Raw genomic sequence first — 24,950 nt, forward strand, 5'->3', positions numbered from 1 at the left:
CAGGGAAGAAGACGGTGAGAAGTGGCAGCTGAAGCAGGGGAAAGACTGAAATATCCTGTACGTGTCCTTCGGAGCACGGACTCCTTGATGCTGCTTCCTCTAACCACTTCTGACTGGGCAGACTGGGACCCCTCCAGTGCGGAGGGTGCTCGGGCGGACATCTGAGGGGTTTGTGTCACAGCTGCTCCACCAACCCCCCTTGGCTGCTCCCTCAGGACCTCTCGCTGCCCAAAAACCACAGCTTTAATGGCAGTTTGGGCAGGGGGAGCCCCGCAGCTGAGGGGAGCCCGCTCCGAACGCCCCCCCCCCCCCGCAGCCCTCCTCCCTCGCCCCTCAGGGCTCCCCTCAGTTTCCCGCCCAAACCCCGCTTCCCGCCGTGCCCCGCTGCGGACTCCATCTCCCATGCTGCCCCGCGCCGCCGCGCCCTCCCCATTGGCTGGCAGCAGCGGGCCACCGCGTCCCAGCGTCCCCTTCGCCCCGCCATGCGCCGGCTCGGGGGGGGGAGGACTACATTTCCCGTCGTGCCTCGCGGGGGCTGCGGTGGGCCGCGGCCAATCAGAGCGGCGACGCCGCAAGGGGCGGGCCCGGCGGCGGGGGAGGCTGTTTAAAGTGGCGCCCGCAGCGCGCGAAGGGAATGGCGGAGCCGGCGGACTATCCCCCCTTCCAGCTGGGGAAGCCCCGCTTCGAGCAGGTACCGTCACCGGGCGGCGGGAGGGGGGCGGGCACGGCGGCGGGAGCGGCCCCTCACGGCGCCCCCCCCTTCCCCCCCCGGGGGGCAGCGCCCCCTCCTCTCCCCCGCTCGCCTCAGGCTGCGCGCCGATTGGTCAGCGTCCCGCCTTCCATTGGCTGGCGCAGCTGTCACTCAGAGCCGCGGCGCCCCGCCCCGCGGCGGGCTGCGATTGGCGCCTCCCGCCGTGCCCCTGTGGCGCGGGGGAGTGGGCGCGCGGTCGGCGGCGGTGGGGTCGCGGGTTCGAGACCCGGCTGGGGATGGGAGAAATCGGGGCGGGGGTCCCCCGGTGTCACCCCTTGGTGTCACTCGCCTGTCCCCGTGAGGGGTCGCAGCGTGGCCGCCTGTCCCCGGGTACGGTGCTGCGAGGCTGGGCCAGGCCCCGGCGGAGGTGGCTGAGAGCCCAAGGTTGTGTGGAGGTGAGGGGCGAGATGGTGCCCGAAACCCTGAGGGGTGGGCGCTGCCCCCCCCCCCCCCCCCCCGCCGGTGTGAGGCGGTCCTCAGTGTGGTGATTAGTCCGTTAAAATAAAAAACGTGAAGTGCGAGGGAAACGTGGAGTTTTCGTTATTTATTTATGGCTTCTTTCTGTGAGGAAAGGGGCTTCCATGAGGGGAGGCTGGGCCTGCGTGGGGCTTGGGGGGGGGGGTCCTTGGGGAGCTGTGCCACCAGGATCCCGTGGAGCTTGGTGGTGTTTCGGCCACCCCAGATCCTGTGGGATAAAAGGCCTGAAACAGCCTGCGCCAGTGAATGTGGCGGAGGTGAGGAAAGCTGGTGCGGGTTTCAGGGCGGTTTGGCACCCACACACCCCAAAGTTGCTGTTCCTGAGTTACCATCAGTGCCCCTGCCGTGGTGCGGCTCACGCTTTGCTTCTGTGGAGCCGTATCACACTTCTGACGTGGCTCTCAAAGTCCACACAACCCATTTCACATGTTCCCGATTCCTCTCTGGAGCGGGGCGAGGCTGCCACGAAAAGCAAGGAGACTTTGCGGTTACCAAACCCAGGAGGAGCCGGAGCCTGCTCGCTAATGCCTCCTCCCCCCATGGCTTTTGGGGAGATCTCCAAGGAGACTTTCTTCCCACCATCCACACGAAATCTGCAGAGGACCGCTCTTTGCCAACCATCTGACTCGCTAATTGCAGATCCCAGAGTTTGGCTTGACCGAAGCCGCCCGTTTGGGTGGTGAAGGAGAAGTCCGGTTGCTGTTTTCATGTGTGGGGCCAGCGCTCGGCGGGTCTGCGTGCCCGTCCCGGCCACCTTACCCCTGGGCTCTCCCTTGGGTGCAGGACAGGAGGTGGTGCAGGGACCTCCTTGGGGCCACAAATGCCCCGCAGCAAGCCAAGGGCTGGTTCTGCTCAGCTACACGAACCGAGGGATGCTCAGGCTGGGGAGACGGAGCTTTTTAATAAGGAGAGGAGGAGGAGGAGGAGGAGGAGACACTACTCCCTTCTAGACACCACAGATGATTCGAGGCACACTTGGCAGCGCGTCAGGCACAGAGTCGGTGCATTCTGTTCATTAAGGAGCGACTGTCACTTGTAGCAACATTTAGAAAATGTTTCGAGGGGTATGGCAGGATGTTAATGATTGCGTTTGAGCAGAGCTGTCCTCTCTCCCCACCGCCACGCCGGGGAGACGAGCTGGGTGCGTTTCCACCGGAGGGAACATGTACACAACGCATCCAGGCAGCCCGATTTGGGGTCTGGCAGCTTAGTGGGGTCACGGAGCAAGAGAGAGGGGGCGCCTGGTTGGGTCCTGTGGTCAAATCTGCTCCCGTCAGGCTCCCTGACTTGCAGCATCCCGACCCGTCCTCGTAGCGAGCTGGTGTTTATTTCCCCACAGGGAACCTCAGTCTCCAGGGCTGCGGGATGGCGCTGGGGAAGAATGCCCGTGTGAGACGCAGGGGAGCTGTGTTGGGCAGCTTTGTCCTAAAAACAAACAAGGACAAGTTGTGTGCTAGGAACAAAAACCTCGGAGAGCAAACTCGGTGTTCTGGGGATGTGGTTCGGAGGAGAAGAGGCGATTTCCTTCCCTCGCTGGGATCCAGAGCCCTGGTTAAGGACTGGAGCAGCATTTAGGGCAGCTGATGGGAGGCACACATCCCCAGCGTCGCCCTGGCACTTGTTTCCCCTTCTCCCACCTCTTGCTTTGCAGCTCACTTGTTTTTCCTGCTCTTCAGGCAAGGCGCATCTGTCAAGTCACATTTTTGGTTCTTTTGCTGGGAGCAGCTTTTGCCTCCCAAGGGAAGCAGGTTATTTTTAGGTAAAAGAAGAAATAAGGACATTAGGCTTGAGAATGTGTGATAAGGGCTTAGTTTTCTGACAAGTCATTTTAATTTGTTAATCATACTCTTTTTTTCCTTTTTTTTTTTTTTAAAAAAAAGGATTTGCTAAGTGCTCCCTCTCTTTGAGCCAAAACATCAAACACAAGTTCCCAAAGCTCCGGGGTCTTTGCCTGCAGCCCAGGGCTCCTGCTTCTTCTCAGCAAATTAAATGCACTCTCCAGCAGAAGAGCTGAGGAAACCTTTCCAGCAGAGCTCTACATAAGGTTTGGGCACAGTGGTTCGCCAAACAGCGGTCTTAACTGCTGCAGGCAGGTAGTGCAAGTTAAACTTTGGGGTTTTTGTTGGGGTCAGCCCCCTAAAAAGCATCACGAGGCTGTCCTGGCTGGTGCGGGGAGGGCTGCAAACTGCGCAGAGGGAGCCGAGCAAGAGGTGAGCTGATTTCCCGGCTGAGGTGAGCGTCCTCGACAAGTCAGACGTGTGTCGTCCTCGTTGCAAAGCGTACCTGAGATCCTTTAGGGGAAGGAGAGGGAAATAAAGGGGAGCAAACCCAACCCAGAGCTGTAAGCATCCTTGGGGCCTCTTGCAGGCACAAGTACGCGATGCACTTCGGATGTTTTTTGTTCTGTTGGCCAAAGATGTCGCTCGTGGCACTGCGATGTCGGTGGCAGCACGCTGCTCTCAGAGCTTGACCTCGCAGATATTTTACGTGTTGGGCCTCGCCACGTGCTCATCTCAGAAACATCTCCTAAGGGTGTCAGTGCTGAAAATCATGCTCTCCTACTCTCCGCGTACTTTGATCTGGGAAGTTTACAACACGTCCTCATTACTCTGAGTAGAGCCGTGTGCCTCCTGGGTCCGAGATAAGCCCTGCAATAAGCCTTGCCCTGCAATAACGTCCAGATAGAGGAGCTCTGATCAGATACGCCTCTCGGGAGCCTGATGGCTTGCTGATTGCAGGCGGTAATCGCTGGAAGCCCTGATGCAGGCAGCGCGAGGAACCAGGGCTGTGTTATAACACCGGGAAGTTACACGGAAGTTCCTGCTCTTGCTTCCCGGTTTGAAGTTATTTTCCACCGAAGATGAATGAGACCACCGCGACAGAGAAGGGATTTTCCTAAAAGGCTACAGAAGCACGTTTCAGGATGGCTTGCGGCCGCTGTAGAGAAGAGGAAGTGCAGACACCTTTGGGTTTGGTGTTTAGCTGCTGACCTTGTAGGGTCTGCCAGAAAAGCCTTCCACTGGCTCTTCTACATCTCTGTCAGCCAGGACTGGGTTTTCAAGAGGGAGTTTGCTTGTCTGTGTCCTGTGCTGCAGGGTGTAAATGCTGCCAGGCTCCCAGCACCCTGAATCCCCTCGGTGAGACCCCCTGTATGTGCGAGCACTTGTGGGTCGGGTTGGGTTGGGTTGGGTTGGGCGGCTGAAGGTAAAGGCTGGGAATTGTGTAGGGATAAAACAACCCAGGAGCAAATTGCCGGCCACGAGACAAGTCCGTGAGCTGCAGTGCCAGCTGTTAGGAGGTGAAAATGAAGATTTGTCTCTTTGCTTTGGGTGTGAGGACGTCTAAACCCTTGCCTGTTGCTGCAGGTGAAGATGCAGGGACAGATTCTGGGCCCTTAAATACTCTAAAGTCAATGTTAGAGCGTTGTAAGGGTCCATAGCTTAAGCCTAAATCTGTAATTGGGGTGGATTGTAAACGTGCGTGCAGTTTCACAGCCGTACCTTGCCAGCGCGCAGCTGCTCGATGGCTTGTGTTTTATAACATATATTTTCTTTGCTTTAGCTTAAATCTCTTCCTAATTAATTTAAAGCTGACCTAAGCCTGATTTTTAGCTAGAAAAACAACAAGTCTGCGTGCCTTTTGCTCTGGCTTAATTAAATCCCTTTTACAATCGCACTGTAATTAAGTGAGTAAAGTTGAGCACGTCTCCTCTTCTTCCAGCGCGTGGTTTTGAGGAATGCCCCCTTTGTTAAAGGAAGGTGATTAAACGAGTGCTTCCTAGCGGTCACTTACCCTTCTCTCCAAATTTCTAGAGCCTGCAGGAAGTATTTTGCTTCTTCTAGCGTTTGTCCTGGAGTCAGCTGGATCCTGCGTGGCTGCAGCACAGCGACGTAATGGAGCCGGAGCTGTAACGCGCTGCCGTGCCGTGGCAGGGAATTAATATTCCCAGAACTTCATCTTGCGTGCAGGCTGGTGAGAAGCGGTACCAAAATAGCCCCGATTAATCACAGGAAATGTGTGTTATGCAGTTTTCCTCCAAGTGACAGTTTACTACAACAGATGTTACAGGAATAAAACGGCGACCGAGACGCTGGGTGTAGCTGGGAGCTGAAGGTCAAGCTTCTGCAAGCTCCATCCCCGGAAATAATCCGGTTGGAAAGCAACCATCCCGAATTTTCGTTGAAATCTGGGGCTGGTTGCCTGACGTGTGAAGCGCGGAGGGAGATGGAAATACCTTGCTGTCCCTCGTCGGATGATGGCAGGCACAACGTGGGCACGGGGGGATGGAAAAAGGGTCGGGGTAGAGGAGAGGAAAAGAAGTGGCCCATGGATGATTCAAAGCGAAAGAAGGCGCGGAGGAGCAGGGAATGACGCTGAGTGCTCTGGCGTGCAAATAAAGTCAAATTCCCTCATTTTAGACCTCGCGATAATTAATGAGCAAGTGTTTGCCAGAGCCTGGTACCGGGTCGTAGCTGGGGGGAGAAGGGCTGAGCTGTGGCTTGGCAGGGATAACAGGGTGCTCCTTCGTGAAGACCTACAGCAGATCCCCGAGCACGGGGATTTGTGATCTGCACCGAGGGCAGGGATGTGCCACAGCAGCCGGGCTTCCCCTGCGTGTCCTGCTCCCCGGCTTGCAGCAGCAGCGTTTTGCTGAGATCATTCTGTTACGGACCAGAAAACCGGGGCTGCTTCCCGCATCCTAAAGCCCCTCAACTAACAGAGCTTAAAAAGCAAGCGGCTGTAGCCTAGGAAGGCAAGCACGCGTTAGCAGCGGCGGAACTTCAAGCAGTTGCAGAAGAAAAGTGTAACAGCTGGGAGCCGCGATCTTGTGCTTCTCCTGACGTCGGGCTCTCGTTTTCCCAAGGCTGGGGCTTTTGGTGAGGCATCCCTGCTGCAGGAGCCCCAGGACGAGACGGCAGTGTCTGCTCTGAGCTAACTTTACACTAAATGTTGAATAGATTTTAAAAAAATATTAACTAGAAAAGAATAAGAAAAATATCTCTGTGATAAATATTAACTAGAAAAGAATAAGAAAAATATCTCTGTGATAAATATTAACTAGAAAAGAATAAGAAAAATATCTCCGTGATAACGTTTCTGAATTTATTTCTTCCAAGTATTTTAAATCAGCTTGCTTTCTTAGTAGGGGCTTCTCCTTTCTCTTAGCTGAGCCAGAAAATCCTGTCAGGAACCTGAGCAGTCAGTGATGCTGATCTCTGAGACGCGCCTGGGGCTTTGGAGTGCAGCAAAGACCAGCGACGTGCAAAGGATTTGGCTGCTGTAGGAAAATAATCTGGGAGGTGATTGTGTTTCAAGCTGAAGGAATTTTGTCATGGTCTTACTGATTTCTCCTGGCTTTTATTCTCAATTAAACTCGATGCTGCCGTCGTAGGAAGTGCAGTGAAGGCAGGGAGCAAGCAGGCAGTGTAAAACGTCAGCGCGTCACTGGAAGTAAAGGTGCTCAGGGGTCTCTGGGTTGGGTGCTCGTAGCCCTCCCATGAAAACCAATTCTTTGTTTCTGCTGGAACCAAGCTGTTCTTGAAGGCTCCTTGTCTGTGGTCAACCCGCAGGACAGTCCGTTGTGGTTTTGGCTCTTTATTTCCTACTTATCCTGCAGAAGCTCGGTACCTGCAGGAAAGGATTTCAGATTAGGACTGGAGAGCACAATCCTCACCCGCTCCGAGTAGCAGCGCTGCAGTGAATTCCATGGAGCATCTGGGGCTGTATCTGGGGTGCAGCACTCGGATCTAATTTAACTCGCCTCTGAATTTCAGAATGGTTCGGGTTTTACGTGCTTCCCAAGCGTGAGCTTTGGTTCAAACTCACGCTGCCAGGCTGTGTTTGTGCTGGTTTTCATGACGCAAGGCACGGAGCAGCGAAGTGACCCCGAGGCGTCAGGTCTGGGACCTCCGTCCATCTCTCCCCAGTGCTCACCTCACTGCGATGTGGCTGTTCCCTGTCCGAAGCTGAGCTTTTTTTTTGCATTTTTCCTCCCCAAGTGAAGAGTTGTGATTGTGACAGAGCCCTCCTCATGCGCGCATGTGAGGGGGAGAAGCAGAAAAGTGCTTTTTACACCAATTAATTTTTTTCTTTTCTCCAGCCGGTTGATTAACAGAGCTGCTCTTTAAAATCTTGGCCCGGACGTGGGAGTAGCTGAGGTTTAACGCAGAATCGCCTCCTCTGAAGGAACTCGGATGAGAGACAGCGGGGCGAGACGTCCGTAGATGCCTCGCACTGTGCGTCTTTGGGGGACGTGGAGCACCCAGACCCGGCGGGGACACCGCAGGGACCCCCCCCCCCCAGCAGGGTGCCCAGCCCCACGTCCCGGCGGCTGCTGAAGCTCCCCCAGGAGGAGCCCCCCAAGCTCTGGGCAGCCTGTGCCAGGGCTCCGGCACCCGCCCGGCCCAGCAGTGCTGCCTGAGGGGCAGGGGGAGCCGCCGGGGCGTCCTCCCTGCTGCAGGGCTGCTGCTGGCCCTGCTGGTTGGGGTCGGGAGAAGAGGGCTGGGAGGGCTTGCCTTGAATTGCCGTGCTGGAGATTCAACCTCGGTGTGGAAAAAGCCCTTAGCAGTAAGATTAGGTCATGTCTGAGTGCCAGAATTCCCTCTGTGCGAGATTTTTAAGAGTGGTTTTCGCTTGCAAGCAGCTCGTGAATAGCAGGGAGGAGAAGCGAGCTCGCCGTGAGCTCTCTGCAAACGCACTTGCACAATTCAGGAGGAAAGTGGAGGCCGCGGGTGATCAGTCGGGTCTTGTTGCCTGCCGTAGGGCGGGGAGGACGGGCTCCATCTCAGCGGGGCTCTTTTTGCATCCCTGGTGACCAGAGATGTTCCCGAGAGCTGGTTTCTGCCTTGTGCTCAGCCCAGGGAAAAAGCACCTCTGCCTTCCCACCGCCCCTTCTTCAAAGTCGCAGTGGCAGGAGGAGAATTTCTTCGTTTTTCCACTGCTTTTAGAAGCGGGGGTGAAAGAAGCAAATGCTGAATGGCCCTGTTTGCCAGCAGGAAAGCAGCTGGTCCTGGGTTAGCTCGCACTATGGGGAGCTTTGGGATATCTGAGGAAGGGCCACGGCGGCCAAAATCTCCCAGCAAGTCCGCGGCACGCCACCCGCTGCTTGTCCGCGGTCACTTCTCGGGTCCCAGTCTGTTCCTTCAGAGGAAGAAGCCAGGAGGGTAACACAACTTTGCTTCCTGCAGAAGGACACACAAAGCCAACCGGGAACCTGCAGTGGGAAGGCGGGAGGAAAAAATGCTTTTCTGGCTTCGTGGAACTTGAAAGGTCTGCGCGAAGAAGTCTTGGGCTTTTCTGCAGTCTGCGTGCTCAAAGACAGGACTGGTGGCTGTAAGCATTTGAAGGGATGGCCGGCAGCTCCGCGTGATGGTGCTGAGTTTTAATTCTCAAGTTTTCTTGCTCAGGACCTTGCTGTGCAATCCGTGGCCCCACTCAAATGGCCCTTCCCTTGCTTTGGGGCTTGTCCGAGCGCAGAGCGAACTGGTTCGGGCACCACCTGGAGGCGGATGCCTCATTTTGGGGTGAGGCTTGAGGCTTTTTGGGCTCCCCCATGAGACCACAGAGCGCAGGACGGGCACTGGGAGAGGGGAGAGGACCCGTGGCACCGCTCGGCCCCGCACCGCTGCGAGCACCGGGCAGCGGTGATTGCAGGGCACTGGCAGCCGCGGAGGTTTTTGTTCTGAAAATCAAAGCAAGGTAGCGAAATGCCAAGCTCATAAAGCTGGAAAGTACCAGAATTAGTGTTAATTAAATCAACGCTAATTAAAAACCACTAGGCTTTTTTTTTTTTCTTTTTCTTTTTTTTTTTTTCCTCCTGAAGTTATGTGAAGCTGTTTGTGCTCAGTTGCAGGTTTTTCTTTTTTTAGTGCAGGACACGGGAAGACAACGGCGCAGAGCTCTGAGAGCGGGGGGGCTGCAGCAGTGCCAACGGGAGCTGCCTTTAGGGAGGGATTTCTGCCCGAATCAGTCAGCAGTGGCATCGGTATGCCTCTGTGCTCGACGGCTTCAGCGGAGAAGAACCAGCAGGCTTCATAAAATGCTGCCAGGCTGTGACTAAATGCCATTCCCACACTGCATCCGCGTTCCACCCTTTATTTACAGCAGCTCCTGCACTGCACACGCAGAGAGGTTTGTCTCCCCGCGGCCGTCGTGCAGAGGCGTCCCGAAGCTCAAGCACGTGGAGCTCCACGGCCGTGGCCTTTCTGTGGACGTGCTGGGTGCAAATCCTGCTCGGGAGGAGCCGAGGGAAGACGACCGGCCCCCAAACCGGGCTGGCTGGCCGTCCTCGCCGATGCCCGGGCTGCTTGGGTGAGGGTCTGGGCTGCGGGGAGGCAGCCCCGGCACCCAGCCCACGTCTGCCTGCGTCTGTAGGAGTGAACCCGGACCCAAGTGATGCTGCACTCCGGGTGTCTGGGTGTGAATTTAGTGCAAGCTGCTGGAACCCGGCTCATTCCCTGGGGTCTGGATCCTGCACCCGGGCTCAGCACCAGGCTCTCGCCCTCCCCTTGTCTCTCTGGTTCCAGGCTTAGCAGCTGTTTGGCTTTGGAGAACGTTTCCTATTCATTTTTTACCCTTTATCAGCTTTACTCCACTTGGTCATCAGTTATTCTTCTCCCTAGACTGTGAGGATGTTGGGAGCAGGAAGGATTGCCTGACGTGAGCATGGTGGGGTTGAATGTAGGTTTTTCTCTAATTCCATAAAACCCTACCAATTATTTTGTTCTGTATGTGGTTCAGTGTGGTGTCTGCAACGTTTGAATGTTCTGCAGGTTGGAAATGTATCTAACTGGATTTTCTCCAAGCACGCAAATAGGAAGGAGCCCAAACCTTAAAGCTTTGATTGTTTTTAAAATCGTTAAGGTTCACAGTCAGTCTTCTACTCTGCGTTTGTGCAGGCTGGCACCGGGAAACCCAGCCCTAATTTAGCACCTGGACAGTCCTGCAGTGAACCTGAGGCATGAAACTGGCTTTGTGCTCAGTCCCATCACTCGCCTGTCTCGTGAGGAGTGGGATGAGGAGGAGCAGCTCACAGTGGTGCTGAAGACCCCGTGGGCTGGGGCTTCCTTCGGCAGCACCGCCAGGTCTGGAGCCTTGCCTGGACACTCCGCAGGCACGAGGCATCTCCCGTCAGTCCCACGGGGAAGGCAAGGCAGGCAGTGCTTCTTTTGGGGAAAGAGCAGAGGTGTTTTAGCAGCTTGATAGCAACCCTTCATTAAAGCATCTGTAGCGGTATCCCCTTAGGAGCAACCCCGGGCTGAAGTCCTCGTCTCCTCCTTCCAGACCTCCTGTCGTTATAGCGAACAGCTTTTCTGCCATTGCTTTTCAGCTGCTACTTAGTTGTGCGGAGGAAATAAGTTATTTTTGCGCAGAAGATGAAAGGCAGTTTCTAACCGAACACATTTTGTTTGTTCTTCTCTTCCAGACTTCGTTTTACGGCAGATTCAGGCACTTCTTGGACATCATCGATCCGCGCACTCTCTTTGTTACTGAGGTAAGGTGTATGCTCCTTGCTTTCTCAAAAGCACTCTTTATTAGACAGGTTTGGATTAAAAACAGTTTCTCCTGTGAGCAGCAGCGGTAAGGAAGCCAGGTTTCCAGTGGGTTTGTGTCTCGCAGCTGACTGATTGCCCAGCCAAGCCCTAATAGGGCTGAGCAGCAGCTTGCTGTATTAGCCACTGGTGAATCCACACGGCTCGGTCTGCCCCTCTCCCTCTGTGTCTGCCGAGCCCCTGAGCTGATCTGACCCAGTGGCCAGATGCAGCCTTCGCAGAGGGAAAACTTGTACAAATTTTCATGGGAAAAAAAAATACAGGTGAGTAGAGGAGAGAGCAAATCCTAGAGCTTCGTGGAGGACGTGAGCTGGGTGGGCACAAGCCGCAGATTTTCAGTGGCTGCTCAAGAAGACTTTTTCTGAGCAAGGTGTAGTAGTTTTTCCTTAGTTATTATCCTGTTTTTAACAAGCATGAGAGTTCCTGGCCTGTTCGTATTTCTTTTAGTGTTGTCCAGCATTATTGCATTTCTCCGCTTTCGTAAAATCGTCAGCTAATTGTAAGAAATCCCTTAGAAGACCTCTTTCTGCTGGTGGTTTCAAATCCTGCCTGATGGCCAGATTTTTTTCTTTTTTTTTCTCTCTTTTTTTTTTTTTTTTGCCTAGTTCTCAGAACACTGGGCGCTGATCTCTCCACTACAGCCAGTGATGGACTGAGTCCAGTTCCTTGCACACTGGAGGGGGGAGGAAGAGATCTGCTGTAACTTTAAATAATTCTTTTTTCCCCAAATCAGCTAGCTTTTTTTCAAAAACACAAGGTTAAAATGTGTTGTGTAGTTCTGAGTACCTTTTGGATGCGTGCTCAGGAGAACTGCAGACAATAAAACAGCTGTTTGTACACCACCAGACTGAAGGTTATGCTTCCATTTGTAAAAGCACAGGTTCAGATCAAATAGGAAATCAGTTTTCAAAAGCCACCATCCTTGATACAGAGCTCAGCGTGGGGAGGTGGCCTCTTTGAAAAGAACATCATGACTCAAGAAAGATGCTGTTAGCCCTCATGTGTCATGATAAAAGGTAATGAAAATCCCAACCTGAGGATCCAGGGCGCTTTGCAGGTGCTAGAGCTCCTATTTAGGGAGGATGTAAGCACCCAGGTCAGAATCCAAACCCATTAACTACACGTTGAAGGCTTGGTGCTGCTGTTCCCTTGCAGAAACTTGGTGTTAAGAGCAACGCAGCGTGTGGTGGAGGCGTGGGAGCGTGCGAATCCTGCACTGTGCACTTGTGGTGAGGCAGAGGCTGCTGGGTGTAACTTGTGAGCCTTCTCTCTCCGTTTTCATGCTTTTGATTCTGAAATTCAGAAGCTGATGCAGAGAGCCTGCACTACCTAATGGTGCTCGTCGGAGCGACGAAGAGCACATGCAAAAGGGAAGTGGAGGTTAGAGGAGGGAGAGAAACTCTTTGACCATTTCTGTAATCGGCTGAAAATGCTAATTAAGCATCTGAAGACCGTGGGGAAACAGGCTCAGAAATACCTGGGTCTAGGCGAACATTGAAACACTGCTCTCTCTCCAGGTTAGTATGAGTTAGAAAGCTCTGCAGAGCTGTGACCGGCTGGTTTGCAGCTGCAGGTGAGCACTCTGCTTCCCAGCCAGCTGCCCCGGGGCACAGAGCGTGGGGCAGGACGTGCTGCGGATTTTTGGGGAGGGACACAGGTCCTGGGGCTGCACCACGAGGTCTTGTGGAAGAGAGGTTCTTCTGGTGGGCCAAAAGATGCAGGTGGTTCTGCTCACCTTTCTCCTGGCCGTCTTTTTGGTGTATTTTGTTATGCCACGGGTTATTTTCTTGTTCTCTTTTTGGAGGAAAGTTCCGTGGGGTGAAGATAATCCATCCACTTCTGCTTGGATAAATTTCTCTTGCTTTGGGAGTGGTTACGTGTTTTAATAATGCTCATTCTCAAATCTCCATTTAAATCTGTAGCATGTGTGTGTGTTTTTATTCAGCTGGCTAACGTACAATACAAGACCAAACTCTTAGTTTTTACAATGGCATTAATACAGACAAAATACAGAATTCTCAAACCTACCTCTTGTGTGTCCCCGAAGTGGGGAGATACGTTTGAACTTGATCGAGTTAGCGCTTCTACTTCTTGCAGCTACACTATGGGTTTAAGAAAGTCTCATGGGTTCCCATTTGGGATGGATTTTACGCTGTAGTTGTGGTAGTATGATGAAAAAGCTTAAGTAGTTTGAGCACTGGAACTCAGTCTGGTCTCGCCGTGTACCCCAAACCCGTAACTCTGTCCGTGTGTTTCGCTATCAGTTCTGCTCCCAGAATGAAAACAGCTCGGTTAGGATCCTGGAAGGCTTCCCTTTTTCCGTGGTTTCACAAGAAATCATGAATTTCTTACTTTCAAAGGGCTGAATCTCTTCTGCATTTGAGGGCAATTACCTCGCTCCTGCTGCCTGTTCAATAGAGGGGGTGTCTTAAATTTGGGTAAGCCATCTGCGAGTTGGATAACTGCTCTGGACTTAAACGAGGTGATCCCTCCTTTAGCTCAGTTGCGTGCTTTTCTACCTTCCCGCTGTTCCCTTTTCAAATTGTTGGAAGTTTTTGAAGGGCTTGGTAAGGTTGCAGGTGGAGGGCCATCGGGTGGCATAATTTAATTTTTCCAGAGGCTCTCTTGATGTGATTCTTCTTAAGAAGGTGAGACACAAGAAAAAAAAAAAGAAAATCCAGGAAACTCAAGCAGTTCTGGACCCCAAACAGAACCCCAACAAACGAGGGAGGTTTGGTTTCCTTCTGTGGGGTCTAAAAATCATGGCTTTGACATCCGTGGTCTTCAGGAATGGCTTGGTGGCTGTCTAAGGAAGGGAATACCCTTATCCATTTCCCTTGGGGGTTTGAATTAATAACAGCAATGCTTCACGAAACCTTCTGCAGTGCATTTCGTGAGGTCCACATGAGCCCTTCCTCCCTGGGGAAGCGTCTTGGCCAAGCAGACACCAACACATGGGGGCACGGGAAGCACCCCTCCGAACACGAAAGCTGCTTGGCTGGGCTCTGTGTATCTGATCTCGTGCTTCAAAATGCTTCGCGTGTGTACGCGTGGAGCTGAAAGCTGTTTGGTTTCACTTGGTAATTTAAGTGGCAAATTAAAATCTAAAAGGGTTTGATGAAAAAGCAGCCGCTGACGGAGAGCTCCTTCCCCTGACAGATGGCTGCATCGTTCAGGCCCGGGGTTCTCGGGGAACAAACCAATTGCTGTTTGTCTTGGAGGAGCTCGCTGGCGAATGGAAAAAAGTAGATAAATGAGCCTCTAATGAGAACGGAGGTTAATCCCATGGAAGAGGCTGGGAAATGTAATAATTTGTTTTTTTTTTTCCTGTGTCCTTTTTTTAATTGCCGCGTGTTGCATCATCGCATCCTACTGGTGGCTGTGCTTTGGGGAAGGATACAGCGATTCCGCGGAGTAGGAGAAACCCAGCACAGCGATACCAAGTATAATTAGTCTCAATGACAGTCTTCTCTTATTTGTTGTGTGTTTTTTTTTTTCTTTTTTAATAAAGCAAATTCTTAACTCGGTTAAAAAACTTCCTCCTCTTTTAGAGGTTCTTAAGCATTCATCCTCGAGGGATGCGTGCCAAATACTGGAGTATTGAAGTCTGAACTCACAAAAAGCGCGTGCTTGTGCGGGGCAGGGGCGGTTGAACACCAGTTTCTTTGGGTTTATATTTAGGGGTTTCTGGTAGAACAATATCTGTAACTCACCTACCAATTCCACTTGCTTTCCAACTGCATAGGGTATTGCAACGGGGCACCAAGCTCGTGTCAGCATGGCCTGTGCTCTCTGAAGAGGAGAAGTCCTCGTGTGCTAATCCATCTCGTGGCTAGCTTTCTAATGAAATAATTTATTTTGCAGCTGCAAATTTGCAGGCCTTTCCAACCAGCAGAAAATGTGTCATTTCAGGGGTCAAGCCCAACAAGGCCTGTTGCTGAGACCACGAGAAACCCCTCGGTGGGTGCGACGCCTGTTTCCCAAACGTGTGAGGTTAAAAGATTGGAGTAATGCTTTTAATTGCTCCGTAATTAAGGTCCATCGGGAGAAGCAGGAGGGACCGGCAGATATTTTTACAAGGCTAACTTATCCCATCTGACATCAGCCTGGACAGACTGTTAACGCTCTGCAGGAAGCTCTTGGTGGGGAAAGCTGTGGATCTGATAACGATTCAAAGCAAAAGCGAAATGAGAATGAAACCGAGCTGCGTGTTATCTGCTTTTACTTTATCTCATTGTTCAGAGCATAAATCTACAGAGCGCCGAGCATCTTGCATTCCCATATTTGGGTTTAAAATGGAAGCAGGATTAGATGTATGTTATTTATATGAACGATACCTTCTTACTCAGCAGATTGACTGTCTGTGTTTATTCAGTGTCACATCTGCTGGCTCTACTTGAACAAAAAGTTTCTGGCTCCTGTTGTCTGTCACTGTGGATCCAATACAATAGGGCCAGCTGGAGTCAAGTCTGCCGTATGGATCATCCGTAGAGCAGTGAGACGAAGCCGGGAGCTGCTGATGGCAGAGCACAGCTGGATTCCCGAATCCCGCCTTGAGTTTGTGGCGCTGGTGGCCAGGAGACTCTTGCTTTGGATCGAGTGCCAAGTAAGTCATGGCTGGTCGGATCCTGGGAGCAGCAGAGCTCGCAGGCACGCAGCGGTCAGCGCGGGGCTGACACCAGCACCAAGCCCTGGTCAAGCAGGGCGAGGCGCAAGCTGTCCCGGCGAGCCCTGTCCCATCGCTGCGTTGTCTTAAAAGGCTGGAGTGCAAAACCCGCCTCCCTCTCTGTTGATTCTGTAACAGCAATGTTGTAGTGCTTCTGGCATAATGACTGTTATTCTGGTCTCTCTGTGCACATATGGGGTTCTGGAGGCAGCTCTGAGCCATGTGTAGGCATCAGCTGAGATCCAAGAGGAGAGGAGGCGCAGATCTTGGAGACAGAATCGGCGTGCCCTCGCGCACGGGGGGCAAGGTGAAAAAACAGGAGAAGAGCTCACGTGCTGGAAGGAGGTGTCTGATACGAATATATAAATTTACACACGTGTGCAGTCATCCGTGGGACCCAATGCAGTTGCCCTCTATCTCACCGGAGCGCTGAAGCCATGGCCACGAGGGACTTGGGAGTGCCGCCGATGGATTGCTGGCAGTGGCCATCAGCTCAGCATGGTGGGGGCTGAGGTCCCGCTGGCATCTTCGGGTTTGTTCTTTCTCCTCCTTTCTTTGGAGCACCAAAGTAAGCCCCTAATAATGTGATCCTTCAGCAACTCTTTCTGCAAAGACCAATTCTTCTTCCAATGGAGTCCTGCAAGTGTGTTTTGGGCAGTGACCTGCCGGGTCAATGCCTGTTGCCCTGAGTCAAGGCAGCACAGGTTATATTTGTTCTTTGCTCTGAAAACTCAGGGTTACAGCTAAACTAGTTAGCCAGCTTGAGCCAGGGACTGGCTTTCAGCCGTGCAGCCAGCTGGTGAGGCTTGTGCCGTGCGGCTGAGTTCTCTTACTCCCCAAAAGGAGCCCGCTGGCAGCGCTCCTGGCCCGTGGTAACTCCCAGACCACGACTGGGGATTGCTTGGGAGAGGGGTGGTTGGTCTGAATCAAAGCCGTGCTAGAGATGGTGCCGCCATCTGACCAGGACTGATGTTTGTTTGCAGCCTCACGCCTGGGCTTCTTCAGTAGCACGGCTGTAATCATAAAACCCAGGCTTATGGATCAGTGGGAGCCCACGGCACGCTTATTAAGGAGCTGAGCTGTAGCTCTCAAGACTTTTTGGGGCTGTGCTCATATGAGGCAGAGACTGAGCCCTTCTGCAACGAGGTGCTGTGCTGGGTGGTGTCCCCCAGGTGCATGGACGGGGCTTCGGCTGCGCTGCTGGGGCACGAAGAGGGGAGTTTGTGCGCGGCCGAGTCGCTGAGCTCGGTGGATCCCTGGCACCGCTTCTGGGCTGGGGTTTGTGAGAACGCTCCCTGGGTGCAGATGGTCCGTCTAGCACCCTATTGTGAGAGCTGAGACCCCGCAATCCACCACTAGAAGTGCTCTAGTTTTTACAAGGAAAGGGGGGTGAAGGAAATGATACATCCGAGTAAAAACTGTGGTTGCGCTTTTTTTTTTAAGCGACGCTGTAAGAATTCCAGTAACACTTCTTCCTACAGATATCAGTAGAAGAAGCAAGCAACAATAAATATTGAAATGGTAGCGTGACCTTGTAGGCAGACCTCATTTTCCCCTTGTTAAAAGGGAAAAGCAGTGTCATCCTAGACACTACCAACTCTTAATAATGATTTCTTGTGCTAAAAGCTAGGGAGTGGAGCTGCTTGGCATCTTGAGCTGCTGCATGCAGAAAAGTTCCCGGGTTTTTGTTGTTGTTGGGTTTTGTCGCTGTTGTTTTTTGGAGGCTTTAGTTAAAAGAGCATGTTTGGCTTTTCTAGAAGGGGAACGAGGCAACCGTGCATTTTCCCTAACAAAATTTTGAGGCTGAGTTGTTTGCTGAAAGTATCTGAAGACCACTAAGCTGTGTGAAAGGCAGCTCCTTAACGGGGTCCTTGCGTCTAACGTTTTTGCTTGCTTTCTGCACCATTTTTTTTTGTCAATCTCAGGAGCCATCAGCAGCGTTGGCCTGGGACTTTTCTTTGAGAAAGTTCCCCTCTCCCCCCACTGAGCTGAAAGGGGAAATTCATGAAGAGTGCGATTTTTAAAAGCGAAATCGGGCTTTTTTGTTTTCTGTTTGTTACCACACCAAACAAGATGGGATCTGGCCAGGGTTGTTATAGTAACTACTAAGATTTCCTCAAGAGAAGGAGAAAAAAATAGAACACAGACCCATTCATCTCTTACTTCCAGTTTTTCATTCAGAGTTACATGCTGTTCTGTGTAGATAATTTGCAAGACACACAGCGTAGGTAATTTCAGCGGCAGAAAACCGTACCGATAATGAGCCCAAATGGCTCTCCAGAATGTTGTGCTGGCATCGCTGGTTGATTTCCCAGCTTTGGAGGCAATGAGGGTTGTCTTCCCCGGATCTGCAGTCGTTAGGCGGTCAGGTGTCTCTGTTTTTTCACCTCTGGATTATCGGAATATCTAAAATCCTATATACAATTATGTTTTATTGGTGTTCAGGTGAGGTAATGGCTTTTCCTACGTGAGCTAATATGGGATAACAACCATGGGGCTGTTAAGACAAGCAGCTACCAAGAACTAGAAGAGGCTAACGTCCTGTTACGGCCTTGTATAACTGTTGCTCTTAGTACAAATAGCCTAAAAACCTTACTTGTTCTTCATGGTACTACTTTGCTTCGCAGTTTCGTGGTGACCAGCCCGTGCTCTTGCCTCTCGTGGGTCGTTTCCAGCTCCCAAGGACCTGGCAGAAATTCGGGCCAGCCCAGAAGTGCTCGGCCACGTGGTTGTGCCGTTGGATCTCGTCCCAGGTGTTCATTTCTCAAGGCCAACTTTCCTTCCTGTACGAGATTCCTGTCCTTCTGGAATAACAGCCCATCCCAGCACTGCCTCCCCGGGAAATGCCGTCCTAATTCATAACCCTTCCTTTCTGCCCAACATTGAGAGCACTTGGCTTAAACCCTCTTAAAGGGAGGAGGGGGCTGAGGGTTAGGACACAAGCGGTAGCTGCTGCCTACACCGTGGCCGTTCAGTCTCCTTGGATGCTGGCGTTTTGCTTCGAGGGGATGCTGAACGAGCAGCTGGAAGAGAAATGCCCTGAAGGTGGCTGGATCCACAGAAAGCTCGTCTGCCTTGGCTGAAGGCAGCAGGAGGTTGGGAAGCTGCTTGGAGGAAACCTGGTTCCTGCTTGCCTTGTTCTTGATTTTCCCCGTGCATCTGCATATGGCTGCTGTTGGAGAAAATTGGAGTGAGGTGGCTGCTTCTTCTGTGCCAATGGTGAAGGTTTTTATATTTAAAATTATTCTGTTTCATGGGGCAAGGCAGAGGGTTTCCACTCTTTGTAGGCGAGATGGGTGACTGCCTAGCCTTTGAAGAAGGGGGAGGTTCTCAAGCTTGCTCATTACTCATCTTCAATACCCTTTGTGAAAGCCGGAGGAAAAAACCCACTGCCACCACCACAAAACCCCCCTGGCACAGTTTTCCAACTTTAATGCCCCCCAAAAATGGGTATAGAAGAGCAAAAGGAAGCTCTCGTGCCTGCTACTGAAACACAGTCCACATCTGGTCTTCGCTGTCTTTCCTGGACATCCTTCGTGCTCTCCGTGTGACCTGGAGCCCCTCGGGGTGGGAGATGAGTGTGCTACAAGTTGAGGATGATGCCAGGACCTGAGTGGATCCGTGTTCTGCCTGGTGAGAGCAGCCCAGGCCACCTCCTGAAGCCCTCGGCACGTGGCGTGGTGGAGCGTGAGGACAACCAGCAGCCCTTCCCACGGGGCATCTCAGGCATGGAGCGAGGAACAGGCTGAGTCAGAGGGAGCCTGCTCAGGCTGAAAACACAGAAAATGGGCAGAAAACGGGAAAACTGTCACTTGCTACGTGTGTCTAGTGACACTGGAGAGCCTTGGGTGGTAGCACTGACCTCGGCGTCAGCACTCAAACCTACGAGCCTCATCTCCAAGGCCAGGAACAGGTAGGAACGAACTGTGGGCACACGAAGTGCCAGGGCTGGACACATGTGATGCTGAGGGTGCGAGCTCAGCCCATGTGAAAACAGCCACAGATCCAGGGGCAACGCGCTCGCCCCAGGACATGAAGGAATCGCCACTTTTCCCTGGTGTGCCAGGAGTTTTAAAGACAACAGTCACTCATGAGTCGCCGCTTTCAGGCTGGCATAACTGCTGGCACTTCCAAGGGGACCACAAAGGAGTCTTTGAAGTTTGGATCAAAGGCGGAGCAGGATTCTCCTGCAGCCCTCCCGTGCGTGGCAGTGCGTACGGAGCCGGAGGATGCTCGCCTTGCGCCGTGGCACCGCTGCGCCGAAACCACGGGGCTCCAGGGGAGCTGCAGTCCGGCTGCACGCTGCTAAATGTGCCAGAGGACACTTCATAAATACAGAACGAGTATTGTAGAAGGTGCCAAAACAACAGCCAGTGCAGAAACATCAAACCGAAGGCGGTGTTATTCATCTGGGTGACAGATAACCTGCAGGAGTCCTTTGAAAATGCTCGGCTGAGTGATTTGTTTGGCTTCAGATATTTGGGAGGCACTGCTCGGTGATCTGGTGCCTTCTGCAGGCTTGGATGAGCAGATTTAACCCCACCGAAGCAGCTCTTTGTATCCTGCCTTGTTCCTCTGTAGCTTGGAGTAAAGAAGCTGTACTTGCCTGTCCTGTGGCTTTTTAGTTCAAGAGCTCTATATATGTAAAGGATTTTAAAAAATAAAATATATGCTTAGACATGGTTTTATATAAATTTGTATAAACTTCCCTAAATAATATATATACATATTAAGTATATAAACTTAGCTTCAAAGGCAGAAAACCTTTTATATAGATATATGAGTAACTGTCGTGGAAGTATGTGGATGATTCTGCCTTCTGCCAGGCTGGTAGCAAGGCTTAGTGCTCCTGTGACCACCTGAACACATGAAATGCATTTATCCTTCTATTTTATCAGAAAGTGAAGAAGATCTTCACTTGCACATCCATTTATTTGCTAGGGTATTTCACAGGCATGCTCACTGATGGTCAGATTTTCACTTTATTTGCACTGATGACTTCTTGTGGTGTTTTTAGAGAGAAGAAGGCGGGTTGCACAAACCCCGTCTGCACGAATACGTAACAGTCCCGTGGAAAAGCAGCAGAGTTCAGTGCAGTGGCGCTCTGATGTCTGTCTGAAGTACAGGAAAGTGTCACAGAATTTAGGATAAAGTGACTTGAACTTCAGCGTGCGGTTACAAAGCGGTGCTGGGGCATTGCCTTGCGTGCCAGTAGGTGCTGGAGGCAGTACGGCTGCTGGTCTTCGCACAGCTCTGCTGAGATCGGGCCGAAACTCGCTGCGGTGTCGCTTTTCTGTGGGTGCTGAGTCCCCAGTGGTGGTGCTGAACGTGTGCCAGCACCTGCCTTGCTCATCCCTCTGGAGACGTGTGCTGGGTGAGGGCAGGGGGGCAAAGCAGCAGCTGTGTCGAGGGGTTTCCCTGTGGATATCACCAGGAAATATTCATCTGAGAGTTCACGTGGAGTAATACCGATTTCTGAGTTAGGGTAAAGTGGACGCATTAGGGCATAACGTAGCATACCCATCCATTTTCTACCTTCAAGGGAGAACTCATTCTGCTCCGAGGTTTATCAGGTCTCAGTGAAGACCGTCAGGTTTGTATGACGCCTCCTACAGAGGCATTGCAAAGGGGACTTTCTCTCACTTTCACCTCACTTTCTCTGGTGAGGCCGCACCTCGAGTACTGTGTTCAGTTTTGGGCCCCTTGCTACAGGAAGGACATGGACGTGCTCGAGCGAGTCCAGAGAAGGGCGACCAAGCTGGTGAGGGGTCTGGAGAACAAGTCTTACGAGGAGCGGCTGAGGGAGCTGGGCTTGTTCAGCCTGGAGAAGAGGAGGCTCAGGGGCGACCTTATCGCTCTCTACAGTTACCTTAAAGGAGGCTGTAGTGAGGTGGGGGTTGGTCTGTTCTCCCACGTGCCTGGTGACAGGACGAGGGGGAATGGGCGAAAGTTGCGACAGGGGAGTTTTAGGTTGGATGTTAGGAAGTACTTCTTTACCGAAAGGGTTATTAAGCATTGGAACGGGCTGCCCAGGGAGGTGGTGGAGTCACCATCCCTGGAGGTCTTTAAAAGACGTTTAGATGTAGAGCTTAGCGATATGGTTTAGTGGAGGGCTTAGTGTTAGGTCGGAGGTTGGACTCGATGATCTTGAGGTCTCTTCCAACCTAGAAATCTGTGTCTGTGTGTCTGTGTCTGTGTCTGACTTTCTGTATTTTCTCTTTTTTCCTTTTTTTTTTTTTCCCCTCTTCCTCTATACTACGTGTATGGTTAGGTATCAAACAGCAAGGCTGTGCCAACCAACAAAGCAAATGTCCACGCATCTCTTTTCTTTTATATCGTGTGTAAATTTATAAAAGGACCCATCATAAGGTTTTCATGAAAGAAGATAGGATTTTATAGCTTGAGTCTGTTGCCTTCAATAAAACGCTTCAGTGCTGAGCAGATGTTGCAACCCATGCTTCTTGTGTTCGCAGAGTCGCCTGAAGGAAGCTGTGCAGCTGCTGGAGGATTACAAGCATGGGACTTTGCCCCCGGGAGTCACCAACAAAGAGGTGAGAGGAAAAAGCCTTTCTTACATTTCTGCTGCTTCGTGCAGCCTAAAGAGGGGGGGAACGCGGCGGTGCTTCAAGCTGTGTCTGCAGTGAATGCACTGCTGCAGAACGTTTTTGGTGTTTCCACTGGAAAAATCCCAGATTGGCTCTGTTGAGCTGATTGCTGCCTGCTCCAGTGGTTCTTCAGGTCCTTTGCAGCTCACCTGCCAGCATGTTGGAGGGAATTTGGGTTGCTTGGAAGTTCCCCCGGTATAAATGTTGCTGAACAGAAACGATAGCAAGGGGTCTGCAAAATGAGCATACAAAAATTGTCTTTAGAACAAGTCGAAATCTTGGGTTTTCTGACTTGCACAATTGTTGACTACCTTTGGCCAACACTATTGCTTCCCTTCCCCTTGCAAAAGGGGCTCGCAGAATTGAAGAGAAAAAATAAATGTAGTTTTCTTTTTAGGTGAGGGAAACCTTGTGGTCAGGTTTGTAGGTTCTTGCACCAGCAGCAGTGATGCATAAGCACTCTCTCCTACTGTACTCCTGTTGATTATAATTACCATTTCTTTACTGAAATAACTTGTTTGGGCTACGTATAACCCTGTGGATATCCTCACGTTGTAGATTATACATTCAGTAGTGGCACTTTTTATTGGGTAATGTGCCTGTTCTTGGGATGGAGGCGTGGATTAGACTTGCTCGAGTTGCAAAAACCACGCTGATGCCAAGACCGTAGCATGGCTTAGATAGCTGCTGAGAAAAGGGTCGTTTTTTGGTAAAACCTGATTTTGCTTTGGGACAGAGGGATGGGTTGGGTGATCTCTCCATGACCCTGTCAGTCCTCTTTTCTGAACATTTATCAAATCTTTATGAACACATAGAACTCGTGAAAGCACGGATAAGTATTGCAGAGGAGCCAGACTGCTTTCTGAGCCTTGTTCTTGCAGATGCAGGTGTTTATATCTCGTACTCTTTTCCTTATTCATCCACGTGTGCACACCTGACCATAACACCAAGCCAGGGGCTTTACTGCGGTGTGTGTTTGTGCATCTAGCACAAAAACCTTGAGCCCCACGTAGTGTAAGGTAACACAGAGCTGCACAGACTGGCAGACAGGAGCTGTACGAAGCGGCCGTGGCAAAGGACCCGTGCACCTCCCGTGCAGGCAGTGATGGAAATGGTACTGTGCTCTTGTCCTACAGCCTGCAGGTCATATAACCCCTTTATTTCTTTTAATGCTCATGTATAATAGCTTATTCTCATGAAAGATGACTATAGCAGATAAACAAAAAAAAAAAAAAGACATTTGAATTCACTCTAAAACATGGCAGCATATGTGGTGGGTGCTGTTTTGGGAAAAAGGCATGGCTTTAATGAAGAATAAACAGGAGATATCCCCTCCCTGTGCAATGTGCAAGACAAGGCATTGCTCTCCTGGTCTTTTGATATCAGCGCCTGCATTCACCCGTAATCTGATGGTAAGAAAAAAGCAACCAGGACTGAGGGAAGCAGCAAAGCAAAGAATGATGCAGCAGCAGATGACTCAGTTCCCATCTGCCTTCAGGCAGATGAAGTGAAGTCATTTGCTGAGGCAAACCACGCAGACTTTTGACCTACATTTTGGGTCTGCGTAGTGACAAGCCTAGGATGTACCCAGAGTTCATTCAGAATTGCACTGAGAGAGAGCAAGCAGAAGCCTCACGTTTCTTGCTTCTTTCAGTCAGGACAGTGTAAGCAGGAGGCGAACCTTATTATACAAGCCAGAGGGTTTCAAGTGGAAAATAAAGGTATGGGGCAGAGGAGGAAAGAGAAAGTGATGCCAGAAATGTCTTTCCTAGAGAAATGTTAGCACGTCGGTTTTAAAAACAATATTTTTTGTAGTAAAATCTTGACACAGTTTGCTTTCATCGCAATGTCGATTATATTGGAGGGGTTTAAGTAGCTTCTGCTGACTGTGGGATAAAGTAGCTCTCCCAAGAGGAGCCTGGCATGGGATTGCAGCATGCGCCTGTTGCTGTGTTTTACTGTTCTTTGCAGTGTTAATTAAAGAAAACCGCAGGGAAAGGCGAGCAAGCCGTGGGTAGATCCCAGCGAGCCTGTGAAACTGGACTGTTCGCTTCTGGTGTCGAAACCGCTCCGATAGGGGTCAGCTGGGAGGACCTGAAGGGGATGAGGGATTGGTGTGGCTTTCAGGCTGTGCTGCTCCTCTGGGCACACCTGAAAAACCTCAGCCCTGTGTGTCTGAGCGCTCTTCTCCTCCTCAGCACGCTTTTGGGTGGCTTGAACAAGCTACTTGCATGCATATCCTTGCAGCGAAAGCAGGGGAAAATCCTCAAAATCTGGCTGTAGGTCGTCTTTGGTGAGAGAAGCATCGTCGCTAAACGGGTGGAATATCTTCCTCCTCTCGAGCAGAGCCACCAGTTCAGAAATAAACCCTTCCTGTAGGCACCCGCTGGGTTCTATCTCAGAGGCTGGAGGGGAGCATGCAGGGGGAGCTGGGGAGCTGGAAGCTTGCCGGTGCTGAGCTGAGTACGAGAGTGCCAGATATACACAGCTGGACGTGTCTCATTAATTGCTGGTGCCTTTGCAGAACATACGATGTGCTGGCTGATCGCTCTAGGGGAGGGGAAACACCTCGCTTGCATGGATTTCACCCCAGATTTCCCCCTCGGGAACCAAAGGTGCCCGGAGAGTCCTATTTTACTTTCCCTGAGCTCAGTTTTACCATTTCTGTGGCTTCTCCGTGCACCACGAGCCGCAGGATGGGCTCGGGCATCAGGGCATTAACAGTTCTTCCAGGCTGATTTGGGAAAAGGAATCGAGGCTGCTCTAAGAGGAGCCCATTTTGCGGCGGGTGCCTCACGTGCATGGGCTGAGGTTGGAATAAAAGAGGGAGCCACCTGAGTTTACATGACCGGGTAGGTCTCGCACACCTCTGAGGCACTGGTGGAGTTGCCACGTGCTGG

The 24,950-nt window shown here is 51.7% G+C and overlaps 1 protein-coding gene across 2 annotated transcripts in view; it reads left to right on the forward strand.

The window, feature by feature from the left end:
- Window positions 1-553: 553 nt before the first annotated feature.
- Window positions 554-24,950, forward strand: part of SFXN5 (sideroflexin 5) — a 92,160-nt gene continuing 67,763 nt past the window's right edge. The window contains exons 1-3 of one of the 2 annotated variants that reach the window (XM_040555314.1): window positions 554-691; window positions 10,653-10,721; window positions 21,919-21,996. In XM_040555314.1, coding sequence (XP_040411248.1) covers window positions 635-691; window positions 10,653-10,721; window positions 21,919-21,996 — 204 coding nt within the window. In that variant the 5' untranslated portion in view covers window positions 554-634. The remainder of the gene's footprint in view (window positions 692-10,652; window positions 10,722-21,918; window positions 21,997-24,950) is intronic. The other variant, XM_040555316.1, reaches the window with a different exon arrangement.

Source organism: Cygnus olor, chromosome 4, assembly GCF_009769625.2.
Source record: "Cygnus olor isolate bCygOlo1 chromosome 4, bCygOlo1.pri.v2, whole genome shotgun sequence".
Taxonomy (NCBI): Eukaryota; Metazoa; Chordata; class Aves; order Anseriformes; family Anatidae; genus Cygnus; species Cygnus olor.